At 32.2% G+C, this 23,612-nt stretch overlaps 1 protein-coding gene across 2 annotated transcripts in view; it reads left to right on the forward strand.

Moving 5' to 3' along the window:
* The window catches only part of LOC129946719 (uncharacterized), a 46,916-nt gene that overhangs the window by 15,145 nt on the left and 8,159 nt on the right, over nucleotides 1-23,612 (forward strand). For both annotated transcript variants that reach the window (XM_056057002.1, XM_056057003.1), the window contains exon 4: nucleotides 18,225-18,432. In XM_056057002.1, coding sequence (XP_055912977.1) covers nucleotides 18,225-18,432 — 208 coding nt within the window. The remainder of the gene's footprint in view (nucleotides 1-18,224; nucleotides 18,433-23,612) is intronic.

The following is a 23,612-nucleotide window of genomic DNA, read 5'->3' on the forward strand; positions in this document are numbered from 1 at the left end:
AAGGTTAGTAAAAAATAAATTTCGACAAGAATGTGCAGTTTGAATATCTCGAGAATAGATAAAGCATTGACTTTAGAATTATTTTATTCTATGCAACATTTTTTTGTTAACGTTAGGTAATGGTCTTAGAAAAATCAATAATATTTAAAATTAATAATATTTAAAATTTTCAGAATTTGACTGACGATGTAACATAGTACTGATACATGTTATACACAGTTTTGAAAGTATTAAAATGAAATTTAATACAAATTAGTTAAAATCCCTTAGGACTTAATAATAATCACTTAAAATAACTTAGTAACAATTAAAAATAATTATATGCAATACTGGGAGAGAATACTTTATCAGTTTTCAAAACAGACTTTTAACATTTAAGGCAACGTTATTCACTTATGTTTTACTATTTTCACATAGTTATACTAAATATTTCTAAGTAATTCACAAACAATATAAACAAAATCTATCAATATTCATCTTAAAACTACTAATGATCATGAAATGAAGAATAATAACAATATACCTAACACAGGACTGACGCCATAGAACTGACGAAAAGACTGACGAAATTTGAGATTATAATCAGGACTAATGTTTTTTGTTTGTAATTTCTAATATCAACAAACTACATTTTAACAAATCAAATTAAATAAAAATAATCTTTAGGTTAGCAAAAAGATAACGTGTATAAAGAACAAACATAACCCAATCTCTGGTACAGTTATGGTGGCCGTCAAATTCTTTGACCCGCAACTAACTTTATAACCAACATTAAAATTTAAAGTGGGATTTGACGTTGAGTCAGCTATATTTTGCAGGAATTTCAAATTTAAATAACACACAACCGACTGACGAATGAAACTGAACATAAAATTTCTTATTTTTTTTTTTAAGTGGAGAACAAGGCATTATGAAAGTAGTAGTAGATATTAAACTATATGCATCACAAATTGTATTAAATTGATAAGTTTTCTCAAATCAATGATAATGTTGGTTTTCGGGGATGTGACATGCCAAAGGACTGACGTTTTAAGAACTAATTGTGTTTTTTAATAACTTGTATTCAAAATGAAGAGCTGAAATTGGATGATTAAATAAAGGTCTTTCTATTGTTCCAAAATAAATTGTAATCTCAATAAAATATAATAAGACTTTGTATGTATTGGTTGATGACATCGAGTTACCCAACTTTTGAATAATTACAATAATAATATGCAACAAATTAGGAAAATACAATCGACAATTTTTTTTACAAAACACGAAAACCTTCAAAAACAACCAAAAACTGATAAAAAATTTGTTTCGACTAAACTAGTATGAAAATAGAGAAAGGTATTGACTTCAAATTTGTTTATTTTACACAAATTACTGTTTTTAATATTTTGTTAAACTTTTAGAAACAGCGAGAAAGGGAAGTTATCCAGAGTGAGTTGCACCCCATCCTTTTTTTCATATTTACTCATTTATCGAAAAAGAAATATTTGACTGCTAACAGTCGAAATGTTTTTCCTGAACACCGTTTAATTTCAATAAATATGATTTAAAATATAATCAGCATAAGTGTTCATATATGCGTTTGGCCCCGGTGTAATTGTTGGGCTCATCAGAAGATGACCATTACACCTTGTCTTGATGCATATTATTCCGAATAAATCGAGATTTCATATAATCCGCTATAATCCTTCAAAGGAGATAAATTGTACAAGCCAAGGTGTAATGGTCATCTTCTGATGAGCTCAACCATTACACCGGGGCCAAACGCATATATGAACACTTATGCTGGTTATATTTTAAATCATATTTATTAAAAAAACAGAAAAAACTCATTTATCAGTCTGCAAAGTAGGGTATAGAGAAAAAAGAATCCACGTAGGGCTCCACATTTGCAGTATTTCACTTAGTAGTAGAATATATTATAAACATATATTATATATAAAACATTTAATTCAATTATCTCTAAAATAAAAACACTGTCAATTTGTTACTTTGTACAAAGATCGGGTAGTCAAACAGAAAGTGTGTCCTACAATGTGTCTACCAAAAAGAATAAATAAGTTTATATTTTGTATTGCCACAATTTTACTTTACTTAATTTTTGTTTTGGCGCTGCTCTATAAAAAAAAGATGCTAGAATGCGACCCCATCCCGTCTGTCAATTTGTCTTGCTTAAAATGTGTAGGGTTGGGTTAAAAAAGTTGTTAGTTGAATGATTCTTGAAAAAATGAAAATTACCAACAATATTTTTCATATAAAGAAATAGTTTAGTTTGAAAATCGAGTTTTGTCAAATAGATTCTTAATCGAAAACAAATTTTTACCAATTGGATGAATGGAATTAATTTGAGAGATATTAAGAACCGAACATCAATTTTTATCCAATTTGCGTAGGTACTTTTTTGTACATTTTATTTTTGTATGAAAAAACGGAATGTTGAAATTAATTTGAGAGATATTAAGAACCGAACATCAATTTTTATCCAATTTGCGTAGGTACTTTTTTGTACATTTTATTTTTGTATGAAAAAACGGAATGTTGAAATTTTATTAAAAAAACTACTAAATATTGAAAACAATATTTTCTGTGAAATAAAAAGGTTTGAAGAAAATATTTTTAATGTTTGAAATTTAAGTCGAAAGTAAATTTTTACCAACTTTTGATAAATTTTCTTTTAAGTTTTTATTTTTTATAAAAAAAAATGTAAATTCGATTTTGCTCAAAATTGTATTGCATTTGATAAAAATATTTTTTAAATGATAAAAGTAATTTAAAGCTAACCAGATATTAAAAAAGTTATTTTTCGTTGCACAAAATTGTCTTGTAGATAAAATCATTTTGTATTTGTAAAACTTTTGAGGTGATACATTTTTTTTCAGTTTTGTTTTGATTTATAAAAAAACCGTTAGTTGAATTTTTTTTTCAAAAATATACTGGTTTAGTATCACGTTACAATATATAACATACAATTAAATTCAGGTCTCTAGCGTCATTGGTTCGTGAAATATTTAGGCTTAGCCAACATTTTCACCTTTTTTTTAAACTGCTATGATAAAATAACCACCCACACAATTTTCTTGAGAGCCCATTCTGCATCTTTCTGCTTTATTATTTGTATAACACAATTTATTTTAAGTCGATATGTCTTCTGGTTCTTGAGCTATGGACGACGAAAAAAACGTTACGAACGTACGGACCGGACGTACGGAAGGACACACGCACGCACAGGCATCTTTCTAAAAATCTTTTATTTCTACTCTAAGGACCTTGAAACATCGAGAAACGTCAAAATTTTCAATTTGACAGATCGAACCCATTACAATAACTTTCTAAGTTAAGTTCAAAATGCTCCGACATTGAATTTTATCATGAAGAACAACGTATTCTTTTTTTAAGCGTTTCGCAAAAATAGTTTCATAAATAATAAAACTGTTTTAGGTTTTTTTTTAACAAAAACATAACTTTGACTGGGTTTTTGAGGCTTTAAGTTTACTAAGAGAAAAGAAAAATTCTGTTTAACTTTTGAAAATTTAGGATTTTATTCCAAAATGTTAAAATTATTCTACATACAACAAATCTTAGTAGAACGGAGAATAGACATGGTATCAAAAATAATACATGCATAGAATATATATGTATGTGTCATGCGTCGCTTAAAAGATTATTGCATACACCTTGAACATAAATCATTAAGTTTTATAACCATTACGATACATGAGGTTCAAGGTGTACTTTATATATTTGGCAACAACAATTTGAAGGAATAATACAATTCTTCGCTGGATGGAGCCACATACATGAAAAACACCATTGATCTTTTCAAACTGACGGAGTCCATTTCCGGAAAATGTACAAGGCTAATGTCTACCCCACCACTCTTGACGTGAGCATTTTAAGAATTATATATAAACACTACCGAAATGTCACTATCGTACATATACATTTTTTAAGTTTTATTGGTCTACACTTCTACAGCCTTAAAAAAAAAAACAATAACCCTGAATAGATCCTTGGAAAATGGTTTTTGTTTTATTAAACTTTACCAGAAATACAAATCGTCCAACGATTGTATTTTTTTTTTGTACCTATGTTTTTGATTCACTGTAGAAAACATTCATCACAAAGCAACCCAAAGAAATAGAAAAATGCCATATGTGTGCATACGGAAGCTATATTCTGCTGCATATGTAAAAAGCAATTGGTTTAGAAAAACCTTGATTCTATATTTTGTCACAACGAAAGGAAAATTATTGTATACACTCAATGATGAGTAACTTGTGACGAAAATAGAACGCAAAACAAATCAATGAAGACGATATGCAACCCCTAGGGTGCACCTAAAAGGCTTTATAATTTCCTATCCGATATCGCAAGAGTGGCAATCAAAAGTCAATCGATGGCAAAAGGCGATGATGGTGATGGTGATGGTTATGGGGGATAGTTGCTCCTGTTTCATTTTTTTTTTGTTATACACAAACAACAGATATCGAATTATTGATATCCGTATCTCTCCTGCTGAGGTTCAATCTGCATTAATTTGAAATTTAATTACGTATACATATAACACCCCAAAGAATAAGTTTTACTTATGGCGGGCGCCTATCGAACGAGGTATATAATTACGGCTCTTTGTACGTAGGAATAACTTTCAGTTTCTGGTGCACGCTCTTACGACTCTTTTGACTCTATGTACCTTTTTCTACTTTGACGTCCTCATGCAAATCCTCAAGAAACTCGTAAATGTTTTAAGTACACGCGTACCTATGTATATCCTGATCGTAGGTATATGAACGTAAAACTGCAAAAACCAAAAGCGTTGCATGTTAGATATTGCTGCGGGTAATCACGAAAATTGCATGTTTTTGGTTTAATTTTTTTGAGGCAAGTTTGAAAACAATAGAACTAAGGAAAACTGCCGAAGATTAATGCAAAATTTAGCTTAAAGATGTGAATTGAACGTCAGTTCTCTTTTCAAGCTATAATGTTGGTATGCATACTTACGGGTATAGGAGAGCATACCGCACGTGAAAGTTTATATGGCTTATAGTAATTAACTCTTCTTCTTTATGCAATTAGGTCTTGTCCTTTGAGGACTTGAGGAAGTAGAGGGAATTTATAAATCTGTGACGAATCTTGGAGTGTGTGCTCATGACTCTTTTCCAAGAACTTTTAGATTTATTCTTTTGTATATCAAGACATGTTTTTAAGCCTCGTCGTTTACACTGCGGTCCTGTTGCACATAAACGAATGCACGTATGTTTTTTAAGAACACAGTTTTTTGAGAAATTTAAAAGAATTTAACTCAAAATTAAAAAAAAAAATTTGATCAAAGATTATTTACAAATTTTAAGCTTTTTTTTTAAGGAAATCTTTTTTTTTTAATAGAGATCATAACTTTAGTTTTATTGCTTTAAGCTTCTTATCTCAATTATAAAAGAGGGGTTGTCTAATTAAAATACAATTTTATCAAATCTTTCTAAAAAGTTAATAAAAATAAACAAAATTCAAGTTTTTAATACTGTAAGTTCTGCGAGTTCTCCTCTTAATCACTAGATGTTTCTAGATGCTTAACGCAGTGAGTTCTCCTCTTAATCACTAGATGTCACTTATTCTAAATGTTCTACACAAGTGTTTACTCCTACAAATAAACGGTTGTTACGTAATTATTCTACTACACTATATTAGAGTAAAAGAGATAAAGAGTGTATACACATTACAATACTTTGAACTACTACTTTGTAATCTATAATTTCCGAAATGATGTTCGTTCTGTCCCGAAATAAAAAGCTTAATACATACGTACGTTTGTTAATATTACCAATTAACTCTTCAAAAACGAATTTTCCAAGCTTAACAAAAACTTCGCGTTTTGCCATTTGCCTTTTTAATTTTTAGCATCAATGATTCAGAGTTTTCTTAAGATAAATGTAGGACAGGTAAATCCTAAAAAAATTACGATTTTTTTTCGAATATTTAATAAAATACTACAAATATTTAAAATAAATATTGAAGATAGGAATTATTCATTAGGAAAACCACCACGAATTTTATTGAAATCAAAAAGTTAAAACTTTCCTTGAATAAGCATATCATTCACTATTGTTTTCTTTATCGGAGACTAAACCTGGACAGAGTTTCAACTTCTCAGGAATTTGATGCTCTGCCTGACTCCATACAAAGAATTGTTTCGTCCTATCCTCGCACTGAAATCGTTGTTACGGGCGATTTAAATGTACACAATTCTTCGTAGCTATGCCATTCGGGCCGGATAACGCCCGAGAGATTTTTGCTGAGGTTAACCACCTAACTCAGCTTGATAATGAGCCTGCTCGTAATCAGACTTTAACGGCCGAGGTGAAAATACACTTGACTTGTTTCTCACTTCTGATCCTGATAAGTATACAATCAGTTTATTGACGCCTCTAGGCACATCGGACCACCGTATCATATCTGCTAATTTTTCGTGTCAAAGAAATCCAGTTCTTGAACGCGTAAATGATTCTATGGGACCAATCTTTTTTCGTACTTAAACTGTGGTGAAAGTTCTTAAAGATCTCAACATTCATAAATCCGCTGGACCAGATGATATCCCCGCTGTTATTCTGAAGAGGTGTTCTTTTACGCTAACAAAACCACTGCGTAAGCTTTTCCATCTATCCTATTCTTCTGGCTCGTCCCGAGTAGTTGGAAAACTGCATTTGTTCAGCCAATCCAAAAAAAGGCGAATCTTCTTCTCCCACAAATTACCGACCGATAGCACTAACGTCACTTCTTTCTTAGGTCATGGAAACGCTGATTAATTATCAGCTTAAAGAATATCGAGGAACGGAAGCTTCTTAATCACCGCCAACACGGCTCTCGTAGCAATAGGTCCGTAGTACCCGTGGCATGATGGTTAGTGCGTTGGACTGTCATGTCAGAGGTCTTGGGTTCGATCCCTGCCTATGCCATCTGAAGTCTTTTCACGGGTACTGCCTCTTGCGAGGAATTGACAAATTCTCCAAGAGTAAATCTTGTCATAAAAAAGTGCTGTCTCAAATTAGCCGTTCGGATTCGACTCGCACACAGGAATGGTTGAGAGTTGTAAGTCACTAGGCCCTAGTTCTCAATGGACTGTTGCGCCACCCTATTTATTTATTTATTAGCAATAGGTCCACTAGTGATCTCATGGTTCATCTCACCGAACAGTGGAGCAGATCTTTACATTGTTTTTGAGAAAGTAAGATTATTGCACTTAATATTATAAAGGCATTTCGTAAAGTCTGGCATCTTGCTCTCTTATCAAAAATTCGTGCTTTCGGTATCGACGAATCTCTTCTTCGTTTTCATTCAATTCATTCTTTCGCTGACGAAAGCACTCTTACCACCTTTTGTGGAGCGATCACATACGCGAAAAATGCCGCAAGATTTTTTGAGACGTTGCAAGAAATTTGTCTCTTCGTCTGATCTGGCTACAATCTACAAAACATAAATACGTCCGAAATTGAATATAACTCTCATCTCTGGCGCTGGTGCTCCAGTAACTTATGTAAACCTTTTTAACAGTATTCAAAAAAGAGCTTTTGAAATTGGTGTAATTTAGCACCATCAACTCTTTTACGTCACGTCATCGACGCAAGGTTTCTTGCCTCACCATTTTTTACCGTTTTTTTAACGGACTATGCTCTAGTGAAGTAGCCAGTTGCATTCCTCCCCTAAACAATATTGAAACGTAATACCCGCGCTTCTATGAATGCCCATCAGTTTACCCTTGAGCCCAACTTCGGCCGTATTGGAGCATCTTGCAACGTTCTATCTTTCCCTGTCATTGCAATGTTCAAAAATTTAGAATCAATGTACACCGACACCTCCTATCCAACCCTTCTCTCTTTGCCTAATGCTCACACAGTGTCGCTGATTATAAAAAAAAAGTATTTTATATATGTAATAGAATGATTTTTGAAACGGGTTTGAATGAAGGCAATCAAAACCCATCAGAAAACTTTAATTTGATGGATGCTAGAAACAAAACCTTGTCGACCAGTATTATCGTTTTATTAATTTTAGTTACATGTAATATATTCGCGGTAAAAAGGATGGTAATGCAGTTCTTTCTAAGCGGAAAAAGGTTACTATCGAACATTGCTATATTTAAAAAACAATATAGCAGTAAATGAAAATTCTACGTTATTGAAGTTATCAGAAAATACACATCAACAAAGATATCTTTAAAGAATCATTTGCCTTCATCAAAAATTTTGTGTGTCGGGTGATAGCATTTGCAACATTTCATCCTGCTTAAGCCTCCAATACGCTGCTCAAACAAACAAATATTTCACATATAACTCTTTTACTCCTGCGCCGTGAAATATTATCAATTTATATGAGACCAACATCCAAAAATGGGCCTTATTGCACTTTACCACAGTAAAATAATGCAAATTTCCAGCATTTGATCATATTGAAAATTATTTTTGAGAAATTAAACCAATAATGAAATGAAATAAAGCCTATCAGTGAAATAAGGCCAATTTCAAGAATTTGCCTCTTTTCACTTTAGTAAAATGTAAAAAATCAATCAATCAATCAGTTGGTCTTATTACACTTGAACACAAATTCGAAGTGTTTTTGGTCATTTCTAAATACTAAAAGAAAATCAATTGGCATTCCTTCCAGTATTTTTTACAATGGTATTTTTTCAAAAAAATTTAAAAGATATTTGTATTAACTTTGCTTTATTTTTCCAATCGATTTTTTCTGATTTGGGTTTAAATTATAATGAAACACTTAGTTTCAGTTCTAACATTAATGTTGGTGACCTTTCTTTATCGGCAGTTGATGTATTAAATGCTTTATTGTCTCTTGATAACAGATTCTCTGCTACACCGGACAATATTCCACTTTTGGTTTTGAAAATTTGTAAATATAACCTAAAACTCCACTTTGCTTTATTTTTAATTTGTCCTTGAAACAAGGAGTATTTTTAGATACATGGAAACACTCTCTGATAACTCCTTTGAATAAATTTGGGTCTAAAGCATCTGTGGAAAATTATAGACCTATTGCTAAGCTTCAGTTAATCCCCAAATTATTTAAAGCAATTGTTAAAATTAAACTTTACAAAACCATATTTCCCTGTATCAACATGGCAACAAATTTAGCAATTTTTACAAATGACTGTCTTGGTTGTTTAGAAAATCGTAATACTCAAGTTGATGTAATCTACGCCGATTTTTCCAAGTCGTTTGATCGGGTACAACATAATGTTCTCTTGAAAAAACTGAATTGCTTGGCTTCCACTCGAATCTAATAAAATGGATCAGAAGCTAATTGGTTGGACGAAGACAATATGTTAAAATTGGTGATGTGCTTTTCAATGAAATACAAATTTTTTCCGTTGTACCACAAGGTAGTCATCTTGGTCCACTCCTTTTCATTTTATTTATAAATGATTTACCGAATTGTATTAAAAGTTCTAGATGTCTTTTATATGATGATGATCTCAAGATTTTTAGTTCTGTAAGTTCTTTATCAGATGTTAGTAAAATTGAATTGGATATTGATAATATTGCTAAGTGGTGTTTCATAAATGGTTTCAATTTTAATGTAAAAGAGTGTAGTATTGTTACGTTTTCTAAAATAAAGGATCCGATATATTTTGATTACAAAATTGAGAATCAATTTTTAATGAGAAGAGAATCAATTTTTAATGATCTTGGGGTGATTATTGACTCGAATATGAATTTTTCTCTCCAAATTGATAATGTTATTTCAAGAACTTCTAAGTCATTCGAAGTTCCTTATACTTTAAAAAATTCTTTTTGCATCCCTTGTAAGACCTTTACTTGAATATTGTTGTATAATATGGAATCCCTTTACACAATCAAGTATTTTAAGGATTGAAAAGGTTCAGAAGAGATTCACAAAATTTGCTTTACGAAAGCTTTATAATTATTCAAATATGCCAGCTTATGAGACCAGATGTGCTTTAATTGACTTAAAACCTTTAAAATCTAGAAGACTTATATTCAGTACTCTTTGCTTACTATGTGCTCAACTCTAATATAAGTTGTTCATTTTGTTGTCTCAGTTTAATATGTATGCTCCATCTCGAAATTTGCGTCCTAGAAATAGTAATTTTCTGCATGTTCCTTTTCATAGAACAAATTATACGAAACATATTCTAATAACTGCTTCTTGTATTGCTTTCAGCGAATTTGATTTTAATAAAAATAGATTAGATGTATAGAACAGAAAATTGTATTGAATTTGTTGAAACACTATGTTTTTACCACTGTCTATTTGTAAATATAATGTTTGATTTAAATGTAGTCTTCATGAAGTATTGTAACTTAAAAGACGAACAAATAAATAAATTGATAATGAACAGAGTAAAATAAAGTCAAATTTGTTTTATTTCACTTTCAACAGTATTATTTGCCATAAATGCAAAGAAACTTTACAAACACTCAACCTTGCACCTACCTCAAATTCTGTAGTGTGCCCAAACAGGGGGGACTTATTTCTCAAAATAGTTTTGCCTTACTTCACTTTGTCAAAGTGCAATATGAAAAACTGCTGAAAATTGGCATTACTTCACTTTTGTAGGGCAATTTTTGAACTTAACTTCCCATAGGAAGTTATTGTAATGGGTCCGATTTGTCAAATTGAAAATTTTGACATTTCTCGACGTTTCAAGGTCCCTAGAGTCGAAATAAAAGATTTTTAGAAAGATGTCTGTGCGTGCGTGTGTACGTACGTTTGTACGTCCGTACGTCCGTAAGTCCCTACGTCCGTACGTTCGCGACGTTTTTTTCGTTGTCCATAGCTCAAGAACCAGAAGAGATATCGACTTCAAATAAATTTTGTTATACAGATAATAAGGCAGAAAGATGCAGAAAGGGCTCTCAAGAAAATTGCGTGGGTGGTTTTTTTACCATAGCAGTTTGAAAAAAAGATGAAAATTTTGGTTAACCCTAAATATCTTACGAACCAAAAACGCTAGAGACTTGAATTAAATTTTATATTATATATTGTAATATGATACCAAACAGGTATATTTTTTGAAAAAAAAAAAAACAATATAACGGTTTTTTTTTTTAAATCAATATAACTGAAAAAAAAAATTTGTCACCTCCAAAATTTTACGACTGAAATATGATTTCATCTCTAAAACAATTTTGTGCAACGAAGAATAATGTTTTTGACATCTGATAAAATTTTGAGAAAAATCTAATTGACAGTTTTTTTTATAAAAAATAAAAATCTAAAAAAGAACATTACTCAAAGTTCGTAAAATTGAATATCGATTCAAATATCTTTTCAAAAACTTGAAATTTAGGCTTCAAGCTTATTTTATCTTATAAGAAATATTGTTTTTAACATTCTGAAAAATGTTGAGAAAAATCGAATTGACAGTTTTTTTACAAAAAATAAAAACCTAAAAAAAAACAATACTAAAACTTCGTAAACATTTACTTTCGACTCAAATAGCTTTTCAAAGCTTAAAAATATTGGCTTGAAACTTATTTTATTTCACAGAAAATATTGTTTTCGATATTCAGAATTTTTATATAAAAATCCAACAGTCCGTTTTTTCATAAAAAATAAAATCTACAAAAAATAGTACGCAAATTTGGTAAAAATACATATAGACAAACTTTTAAGCAAGACAAATCGACAGACGGGATGGGAAGTTATCAGTGTGGGTCGCATCCCAGCCTCTTTTTTCACTTATTTTTACGGTGTGTAAATAAATAGTGGGGTATGTACGTAAGAGGGATCATGCTGCCCCCTGCAACTCCCTCCTTGGCTGAGATATAGGATTTGGGGTATTTACAATATTGAATGTTTGCAAAGTTGTTGAAATTGAAATGAAACTAATTTGGCTGTATTACATCTTGTTAAAGTGTAATAAGAATAAATGCTGAATATTTGCCCTATTTCCCATTAAAAATTGAAATAAGACCATTTCTGGCAACATCACTCGCGCACAGGAATGGTTGAGAGTTGTTAGTCACCAGGCCCTAGTTCTCAAAGTATTGTTGAGCCACCTATTTTATTTTTATTTATTAATGCCAATTTTTTTAAGTTTATTTCTTGGCGCCTTTGGCTTTACTTTGCGTTGTGCAATAGTCTAATCTCAAACTATGGCTGAGAGCTGCTTACTTTCTGGATATTATGTTTCTGAAACGGTTTTGTATAGAATTACAAATCACAAAAACGTTGACAATTTTGGCAGTCCCATTGGATCTATTTAAAAAATCCTATTTTACTTGACTATTAACCCATATTTTTCGCTGTATTACCGTTGACGTATGAACGCTTCGCAGTATACAAGGTATAAGCACGTGACGAGTAGTGTAAGTGTACCTCTTAAGGTTGACACAAAAGGGAAAGGTTATAAAACATTATTCGTACCCAAACAGACCTGCAACATAATATAATGAAACAATTCTTCACATTTCCGAGTATCTCTGTGAATTATCATGAATAATGTCAATTTTTAAAGTGCTCATGGTTGTTTAATTTTGAATAAATAATACATTTTGTATATACAAATATATATTTAATCAGGATTTAAAATAAAGAGACGTCAAATAATTTTAATTACTTTACTCATTTGTATAGATGCGATGCGTGTATAGCGTATTTATTTTCTGAATATATATTTATGACTGTAAATTTAATATCCCATTAAAAAGTTGACTTTACATTATGAGTGCTAGTTAAATGTCTATACACAAAATACATATACTTATTAACTTTACAAAAATAATATTAAAATTATTTTACGAGAAGGAAAACTTTCATATAGAAACGGGTTGGTTTAGAGAAATACTATAGGAAATTGTTATGTTGTGAGATAGTTTCCACGGGAAAATATATTCATTCAAGCATTTTATTATTTACCAATAAAATCAATTAAGTGACATTTTAAAAAACACGTACGGTTTCAGCACGTTTTGGCTATGCACATAGCTATGTGCATATATAGCTCGGAGTAGATTCGGAAGTGCAAACAAAACCTATGGAAGTTTTACATTATAATGGAAAGGACATTTCCGCCTCTTTGTATAGTGCTTTTACATAAACATTTTTTTCTCTTTGTGCAATTTAATACAATAAAATGGTACATATAATATATAATGTATATCATCTAGGTGGTATACCATTTTCCCTTTGGTCATTGATCATTTTTGATATTTTTTTCCTGTTATAAAGCTTTTTACTGTACAAAGATTGAGTAGAACCCTTGAAAATTGAAGATTTCTTCTTTATGGCTAAATGTATACTCAAGGGAGCTATTAAAAGGAAGAATAAATTTTGAGGAGTCGAAGAGTAAAATTGATGTATTATATGTTTACAAGCTTTATATCCTTTTAAGAGGTTTGATGCATTGTAAAAAAAGCACATTTTTTGTCATTTGGTTTATCGATTTTGGCAAGAAGATAAGCCGCTTAAATTATTTACCAATTAAAAAAGACAAAAACCTTATTCGTTACTTCATTCATATACACATGTAAACCATCAGAGAAGGGTGTTATACATTTTGTCAATAGTAACAACTTTCAATTCTGTCTTGAAAACTGTAAAATAAATAACTGATAACTATTTTTTGCGTAGTATTTCGTTTGAGGTTACAACTTTCTAATGTTTTACATAAAGTTTAAATTCTTATTTTTTTCATCACTATGATGTTTATGAGCAGACATTGAGAGGGTAAACAAAATATATTGCTTTTTACTTTTTTTAATTAAAAAGTGTGATGAACATTTTAACTCCTTATATTCTCTAGCAATTAGAGCAAAAGTAATTGATGTCATCTTGCCCTCTTTTGTTTTGTCTTCCAAAGTCTTGCTTCTTGTTAAATGATTTAAGTTCGGTTGTAGTCTTGGTCTATGATTTATCCTTTTAGCTTCCCATAGAAAGCTATTGTGATTAATCCAAATCCAATTGAAAATTGTAATATTCTCGATGTTTTGAGGTCCCTGTGTTTACAGTACGTTCGTATGCCCATACGTTCGCTCACCCATTTCTCAAAAAGCTACAGAGATTACAACTACAAATCAATTTTGTTTTTCAGATCAAAACTTCAAACGATGCAGAAAGGATTTTAAAAAAATTGAATGGATATTTTTTTTTACTATATCACTGATAACTTTCTACCCCGCTGAAAACTTTAACAAAATATTCATAACAATATTTTGTGTGAATTTGATGTCAATATGTTGTTTTGTTCCCAAATACTTCAGTCGAAAACCCATTCTTATCGGTTTTGTGATGTTTTTGTAGGTTATCTACCATATGTTTTTACTGATTGTTGAAGACCATATTTTCTGTAAGATAAAATTAGTTTGAAGCCAATATTTTAAATTTCTGAAAAGATATTTCAGTCCAAAATCACTTTTAAAAAAGAGGCTGGGATGCGACCCACACTGATAACTTCCCATCCTGGCAGTCGATTTGTCTTGCTTAAAAGTTTGTAGGTTTTCGTGTTGGGTTAAGAAAGTTGTCAGTTGAATTATTCTTAAATAATTAAAAATTACCAACAAAATTTTTTATATAAAGAAATAGTTTAGTTTAAAAATCTAGTTTTGTTAAATAGATTTTTAGTCGAAAACAAATTTTTACTAATTTAAGTAGCAATTCTTAAATTTTAACAAATTGGATTAATGAAATTAATTTGAGAGATATCAAGAACCGAACATCAATTTTTACCAAATTTGCGTACTATTTTTTGTAGATCTTATTTTTTTTATGAAAAAATGGACTGTTGGATTTTTATAAAAAAAAACAACTGAATATCGAAAAAAATTTTTACTGTAAAACAAAAAAGTTTGAAGACAATATTTTTTAAATTTTTGAAAAGCCGTAAGTAAATTTTTATAAAAGTTTTAGTATTTTTTTGTTTTTAGGTTTTTATTTTTTGTAAAAAAACCGTCTATTAGATTTTTTTCAAAATTGTACTAAATATTGACAAAAATATTTTCTAAAAGATGAAAGTGGTTTAAAGCCGTTATCTCAAAGTTTTGAAAAGATATTTGAGTTGAAAATCATTTTTAACAACTTTTATTAATTTGTTTGTTTAGGTTTTTATTTTTTGTAAGAAAACTGTCAATTCGATTTTTCTCAAAAATTTTCCAAATGTTGAAAACAAAATTTCTTATAAGTTAAAATTAGTTGGAAGCCATAATCTTAAAGTTTTGAATATATATTTGAGTCAAAATCCAATTTTTACCAACTTTCAGTAATGTTTTTTTAAGTTTTTATTTTTTATAAAAAAAACTGTCAATTCGATTTTTCTTAAAATTTTACCAGATGTTGAAAACGTTATTTTTCATTGCACAAAATAGTTTTGGAGATAAAATCATTTTGTATTCGTAAAATTTTCGAGGTGACAAATTTTTTTTCAAAACTTGCAAAATTGCAAGTTTCCCGAACGTACGTACACACGCAAACATCTCTCTAAAAATCTTTTGTATAGATTCTAAGGAACCTGCAACTTCAATAATTATCAACATTTTCAATTCATCAAATTGGACTGATTACAATAACTTCCTACGGGAAGTTCAAAATAAATATTTGATTGACGTGGAAAATCTCACGTACCAATAAAGCTAGCGACTTAATACCCAATTAGTATTTACTAGAAAAAAAGATCAGCAAAAGTTTTTGTTTTAACCAAAAAAAACTGTACAACAGTTGACTTTTAGTTATGTTTTTATAAAAATTCAAAAAACAACTTTTCTTACAAAAGTTTTTTAATACATTTCATTGTAAGGGAATTAAAAAAGTATTGATTACTAATGTTGGTACGTCAATTCATTTGTTCAATTCTCTTTTTATATTAATTTTTGTTTATAAACCATTCAATTCATTTACACCTATGTATTCAATTGACTGTTTTTTTTTTAAACAAGTCTTGCAGCAGAATTAGATTTAAAGCGGTTTCTGGTTTTAAGTTTTTCAAACATTTGTTTCAGATCTCAAACCGTTGAAAATAGTATTTGAAGTACTTGAATAAAAAAGTTTTTATTGAAATTTAAATTAAATTTCTGAAAATTTTTAACACTAGCAGCCAAATATATTAATTAAACTAATTTTGTCGCAAAACTAGTTTCGAATAAACTCAACAATATAAGTTAAATGTTTAAAGAGGGATTTTATAAATTGATTTCATTTTGATATTCAAAAAACTAGTTTTTTTTTAAAGAAATTTAATAGATGTTTATTTTTTGTTGAAAAAAGTATGCTATTGCAATGGAAAAACATACCAGTGTTTTGTTGGAAAATCTATCTATCTACGATCTTACACGAATAAAAAGAACTATATCCGTAGTATCAATACTGCCGATAAAAGTTAAAGTAGAATCTTACTACGGATGGGTTTTTGACATTTATAGGAGTCTCGAACGGATCTTATGTAATTTAGTTTTCAAATATTGGTACGATTGATATTGCATTCGTATCTCGATGGCAGTGTTCGTTGAGTAGTTGTGCATTTGGAATCATGTATGTTTTCCATTGGAGAAAAAAATCAATCTATTGCTGTTGATATTATTTAGTTTTGTTAGTGAAAATGGACTAACTGGGCTTATTTTGTAAGAATAGAAAAGATAATTGAGTTTTGCAATGTTTCCACCAAAAGTTTATCTCAGTTTACATTAAATAAATCATTTTGGTGTTTCCAACACTCAAGAAGATTTAAAAATGATTAAGTTTGACAGCACTTTCTGAAATGCAAATGGTGTTTTGATGTTTCTTATAAAGTGCAAGTGAGATAGTTTAATTCGTGTTAAACAATGAAGAACTGAATAGTTCAGCACCATATAAGAATATACTATTTACTAATTGTGCATTTTTTTTTTAATTTGATTTAAACTATAATTTTTGTACACGAACATGCAAATAAATAGACCATAATGCATTATCTGTAAAACTAACTCCTTCACACAGGTTTTTAATGTATTAGTCTACGAACAAACCCCCTTTTGTTAAATTAACTTTTTTTTATAGAATATCAATTTACAGATGTTTTCTTAACATTTCTTCTTGAAAATTGTCCATTTTATTAGTTTTAGTTAATTTTTTTTGCTAAAGTGTATTTTAACTTTTTATTTTCACAAAACTTCCTTTTATTAGTGTTTATTTAATTATTATTCTGACAGATTTACTTTCAGTTGTATCAATTTTTAAATACAAAAATCTGGATTCTACCGATGCGTTTTCTTGGGAATTTTCTACTAATAGTAATGGCCATCATTTATCAGTTGCAGCGCCATTACATTTTCATGAAATTTTCCATTACCAATTTGCATATTTTTGGCGAACTTCATGTTTAAGGCCTTGAATAGATTGTGAAGCATTAGTATGATTTTTTAGGTAGTCGCAAAAAGACTCTTAAAGGCGTTAAATAAAAAAAAAATCGTTGACCAATTTTCATCGCACCCCGTCGAGATATAACACGTTCTGGAAACATTCCTTTCAAAATTGCAAGGAGAACATTTAATAGATCATAAGATGACAACTTCAAAAGTGACAGCTGCTCAAACAGATGACTTTCAAAATTCAAACATATTATTGGAAAATCGTTTATAGAAATTCAAAATAAAACATAAATGGGTTAATATACCATAAACTAAAAATACTGAAGCAATCTTGAATATATCCCCAAAAGTTATATAAAATTTAAAATAATCATTTAAGTGGTATAAATGCGATTACTTTTGTATACATTGAAAAACTGATGAATGATATCCCACATATCCCATTGCAACAGACAAACATTAAGCTTAAACACACGAAACGTGCCAATTTTGAGATTCCAGACTATTTAAGCTCCTTTATCGAGATTTATGGATTATAGCAACTATAGTTTTTTGTTTGAAAATAACTGCAACAAGTTCCAAATTTGGCACAGTTTTATAATGTAGCAAAAAAAAAAAATATATGGCTTTTTGTGATTGAAAAACTTAAACTTTTGCTCACATTACAAAAATATAAATTATTGGGTAGTAAATCAGAATTTGAAACTTTAAAGCCATAAACATATGTTATTGGATAAGATTTTAATCTTTTTAGTACAACTTGACATTTGAATATACATTTCATTTGTTCTATTCACTTTTATATTTACATATGTAGGAAAATTTCTACATACGTAAAATGTATGTAAATACAATCTGTTACTTATTTTGCATATGTCTGAAACTCGTAAGCATAAACTTAAAGTTTTATTTTTATTACAGGCTGTATGGGTGTACGTTGTATCACTTCCGGTTATCATAATAAATTCTCCACGTCATTCACAACCCCATGCTCCGAAAACTATGACAACATTAGATTCAGCTGGTTCAGGGATGTTTGTTGCCGGATTGTTAGCGGAAACATATGCTGACTTACAGAAATTTTCATTTCGCCAAGATCCGGCAAATCAAGGAAAGTTCTGCAATGATGGTAAGAAAATTTAAATTAAATGTTTTGCATAGACCTTGATGATACTGTCACTCTAGATTATGGGAACTGTATAGTATGCTCGTTTATTAAAATATGTTATGAATGTAGTATATTTTATTTTGCATACAAGTTTTTAAGTACATAAACTTTCATTTGTGGTTTGAAGAGACATATTTAAATCATGTTTGTTTAGCTATTAAAAATGTGCAAATTTAGAAAATGTAACATTTTTTGTTTGCACAAAATCAACATTTATTGTTAATACTCGTACCTATGAGTTAGTTTCATTTATAACAGAATAATTTTTACATAACCTTCAATAAAAATATACACATACTTGACGTTTGGATAAACATGCATAAAAAGGGTGTTTATTTTTTAGAGGTATAGGCAAAACTGACATTTTGTCAACAGTCTTACTTACTTACTGTTGCTACAGTCCTGTGTGAACTAAGGCATCACCCAACAAACTTCTCCATCTAGCTCGCTCCCTAGCTAGATGTCTCCAGTTAAGCGCACGAAGTTGGGTGAGGTCACCTTCCCCTTGTGCGAGCCACCTGATCCACGGTCTTGGCGCATGGTTTCCATTCGCTCTACGTAACCCAGCCATCTTAGTGGTTGCACTTTTACACTTCTGGCTAAGTCTACGTCGCTGTACAGCCCGTACAGATCGTCGTTCCATCTTCTCCTCCACTCCCCTTCGATGCATACAGGACCGTAGATCACACGAAGAACTTTTCTATGGATCCGACATCTTATATATCGACACTTTGATCCCTCGAGAGAGAACTTTACCACTCAATTGATTTCTTAGCGCAAAGAAACAGCGGTTAGCAAGAATTATTCTGCGTTCGATCTCAGCGCTGGTGTTGTTTTCTGCATTTACAGCGGAGCCTAGGTAGACGAAGTCCTTGACTACCTCAATGTTACGTCTGTCGATGGTGACGTTGTGACCAAGACGTCGGTGTTTTAGGTCCTTCTTGACGACAGCATGTATGTTTTGCCCCCATTAACCGTTAAACCCATTTTTCCGCCTCTGCCTCAATACTCACACATTTACATCACACTCAGTTCTTCCGATTATGTCAATGTCATCAGCATATGCTAGTAATTGGACAGACTTTTGAAAGATAATGCCTCTAGTGTTGACGTGTGAGCTCTGCACTATTTTTTCAAGCACGATGTTAAAAAAAATCACATGACGGCGCATCACCTTGTCTAAAACCTTTTTTGACATCGAAAGGTTCTGTTAAGTTGTTTCCAACCTTTATGGAGGAGCGTGAATTCTTCATGGTCATCCTGCACAAACGGACGAGTTTGACAGGGATGCCAAAACTAGACATGGCTCTATACAGCTCGTCCTTGTAAATGCTGCCATATGCGGCCTTGAAATCGATGAAAAGATGGTGGGTGTCGATTTGGTGTTCTGGGGTTTTTTCCAGGATCTGCCGTAATGTGAATATTTGATAGACTGTGGACTTTCCTGGTCTAAAACCACACTGATAAGGACCTATCAGGTTTTTGACGATGGGCTTTAGACGTTCACATATAACAGCAGAGAAAACTGATTCCTCTATAGTTGGTGCAGTTTAGAGGGTCTCCTTTTGTCAGGATCAGGATCGGGCAAACAATACTGAGTTTACATTCATCGGGCATGCTTTCTTCCGACTATATCTTACAGATAAGTTGGTGCATGCTTCTAACCAACTTGTCTTCAGCTGCTTTAAAGAGCTCGGCATCCAAGCCATCCGCTCCAGCGGCTTTATTAGACTTCAGCTTAGATATGGCAATCTTTACATCGTCTAAGTCGGGACTACGGGATTGTTGGCTTTCGTCGTTAATGCTTATTGGATCATCCTGCCTGACAGCGAAATTGGGTTCGTCGTCGCCGTAATACAATCTGCAGAAGTGGTCCTTCCATATCCTCAGTATTGACTGCGGTTCCACTATGATATTTTCACTTTCGTCTTTGCAGCCTTCGGTTCTAGGTTTATGTACCTGTGAATTTCGTTTCACCTGTTCATAAAACTTTCGGACTTCATTCGACCGCACGCTTCTCATGCCCTCTCTTTTTCCTTCTGAGAAGTCGGTGTTGCTTTCGCCTCTTCTGCTCATAGAGCTCACGAGCACTTCTCGTCCTTTTATGCAGCGCCGCTTTGCGTGTCTGTTGTTTGGCTGCATTTGCCTGCCGACATTTCATCAAACCAGAAATTCCTTGTTGGTGGTTTCTTGAAACCCAGCACATCAGAGGCGGCTTCTCTGATTGCATCTTGGCAATGTTGACACTAGTTTTCCATACATTGTGTTGGCGGCAGGGAACTTCGAGAGAGGTTACTTATAACACGGTCGGAAAAGGATTTGTCGATTTTTTGCGATTGTAGCAGTTCGACGTTGTACCTTCTTCTATCATCTCCCTGTTTTGCCTTGGGTCTAGAAACCCGAAGTGCTACCTTGGCTACAACGAGGTAGTGGTCCGAGTCAATGTTAGATCCTTCTTGCCTTAGTCTGGCTACAATGACAAAACCACATCCAAATAACCGCTGTTTCTTTTCGCGGTAGCAGTCACTAAAGTAAATATGGCAGTTTTTCATCCTCTTTTTGCCCGGCCCATCCCATCATATTTCTTGGATGGCAGTGATGTCTGCTTTATAGCAGTCTAGGACCTCCGCTAATTCTTCGGCCACACGGGGTCTGTTAAGGGACCTTGCATTCCACGTGCATATCCGAAGTTGTCCTTAGTTCGTTTGCGTAGGTTGTCAACAGTAAATCCGTCTGTATCCGAGGCTTGTTTGTGCTTCGCAACTAAGATGATTTAACATGGTCAGGAAGTCACCCCGACGACGGCACAACCGACAACCTGAAGGTCCAGATCCTTAGTATAAATCCAGTCTAGTGATTTATTTTTAATTTGGTTGGGCATTTCAAGAACTGAACCCACAGGTTCACCTAGCATGGCTTAGATTCGGCGAATGGCCGCAAAGCACAATGCGTGCGAGTAATTGCACACCAACCTCTTATTTAAGAAAGCATTGTCGATTCCTCGCAAGAGGCAATACCCGTGAAAAAAGACTAAAAAAAGCACAGACAGACAGGGATTAAACCCAAGACCTTTGGCTGACACTCCCTCGCACTAAATATCACGCTATAAATACTGATTAGAGACACCATACCATCCACAAAAACGACGGTTGTGTGCTCCTTATGGTAAGTTGAATAACTAGTCCGTATTTCTCTAAAAACAATGCTGGTCAAAAGGTTACAGTTCACGTTACGTACCCGTGAATTAGAATTCAATATCAAACTATTTATTACGTCGCCCGCTTGACTTTTAATATGTGTCACTACTCTACGCTGTTAAGCCCGAAACAATTGACCAGTTGCAGAAAAAATTCTGCCGAATTATTGCCAACAACCACTAATATATTAGAAAAATTCAGCGAAAATTGAACTTCCATATAAGACTACTTCCAAGCCAGCCGTGGCGAACATATGACAGAAAATTTTCTTTCGCATGAAGTAAATGTCATGTCAATTTAAACAAATATCTTTGTTTTATCTCTTTTGAAAATAATTCTATATCTCTTAAAAGAACACTCTATAAGGAAAGAATTGTTTTAGTATCCTGACAGCGCCATCTTTAAGGACAGGTATTAAAGATCGTTCTTAATGAAAATATACTCGTATGCATTATGCATACATTTTACGGTTATAGTGTAACCGTATCTTCAGATTTATAAACAAACATTTTCATAAAATACACGTACATACATAAATAAGGATTAAGTACTTTATAAAAGGAAAACAATATAAAATTTAATTTTAAAAAAGTTTCAAGAAAACAATAAACGACTTAACCTGCAATTCCCTGACTGCAAACTGCACGATATGACATTATTAGTATTTATGTTCGTTGAGATGATTTTTTAACAGGATTTTGCAGATTAATTGACGATATGAAATTCTAAAAACAAAAGTTCATCGAACAGAGTAAGCTTGCACCTTAAGCAAAAACTACCTACGCTACGTTTCAAATCTCCATTCTGCAGCCTATGCCGGAAGAAAACAACAAAAACAAACTTTTAATTATTTATTTCTTGACTGAAACAGGAGCTGCAATCTGAAAACCAATGAACTCTTGGTCGTCCGTCATCAACGTCGCCGCCGTCGTGTTTGCTCATCTATTCTTAATTTGCCTGCCACAACGAAAAAGACCAGAGGAAGGTAAAGCCTTTATAAAAAAAAAAACTAAACAAGGAAGTTAAACCAAAACCAACACCACACTGTTGCTTTGGCTTGCTTAGAGCTGAGGTTGAGTCTGAGGCTGACGGACGGACGGGACGTCCAGTCAAAACACAGCATCAACTCGTATAAGAGACGAATTGAAATTTAATTATCTGTGAAATGGTCTGTGTGATTAAAGCTCATGGCCCTGCTGCCACAGCATGATGCATTTATCGATCCGATTTTTGATTGAATTTTAATCTGATTATGCAGCAATATACCTACTGCTGCCAAAGCTATGACGGCTTTACGACAAACAAACAAACAAACAAACACGGTAGTCCTTTTGATGTGCGGGATAGTCCTGTGGCGTAGGTGTTTTCAAATACCAGGTACTGTACCAGGTACTTAACTACGATGAATACACGCTAAGCTTCGCATATTTCTTGACACATACCATCTTCTCATTCCATGGAATGCCGTTTTATTCAGAACGACAATATAATGACGATCGTGAATGAACGACCGACAGCTATATACGGCGACCGACAACGAGGACGATGACGATGATGACGACGACGTACCGTAAGGCGTACGTACATATACATAGGTGCAAATGTGCTCTAGAAACTGCTTTGTATTCGTCAATCCTTTTCATCGTGGTCTCCATAAAAGGGGATGGCATCATGCAAACAAGCTTGTCCCAGATGCATCCATTCAGAGCTCCCATTTTTAATCCTCCTCTATGTGTTTGCCATCATAGTATGCTATTATAGTATGTATGCTCTGAATCTGAAAGCCTGCATTGCACTATATTTAAATTCACTTGTTTTAGGATCATTCACCATTTTGATTTACCTTGCCTCTGGTTTGGACCGCGCTTAGATTTGAAAACTGAAAACTGAAAACTGAGTGACATGACAACGACGCGCTTCTATTGATAAAACAACTTGACCTGT

Source organism: Eupeodes corollae, chromosome 2 (assembly GCF_945859685.1).
Source record: "Eupeodes corollae chromosome 2, idEupCoro1.1, whole genome shotgun sequence".
Taxonomy (NCBI): domain Eukaryota; kingdom Metazoa; phylum Arthropoda; class Insecta; order Diptera; family Syrphidae; genus Eupeodes; species Eupeodes corollae.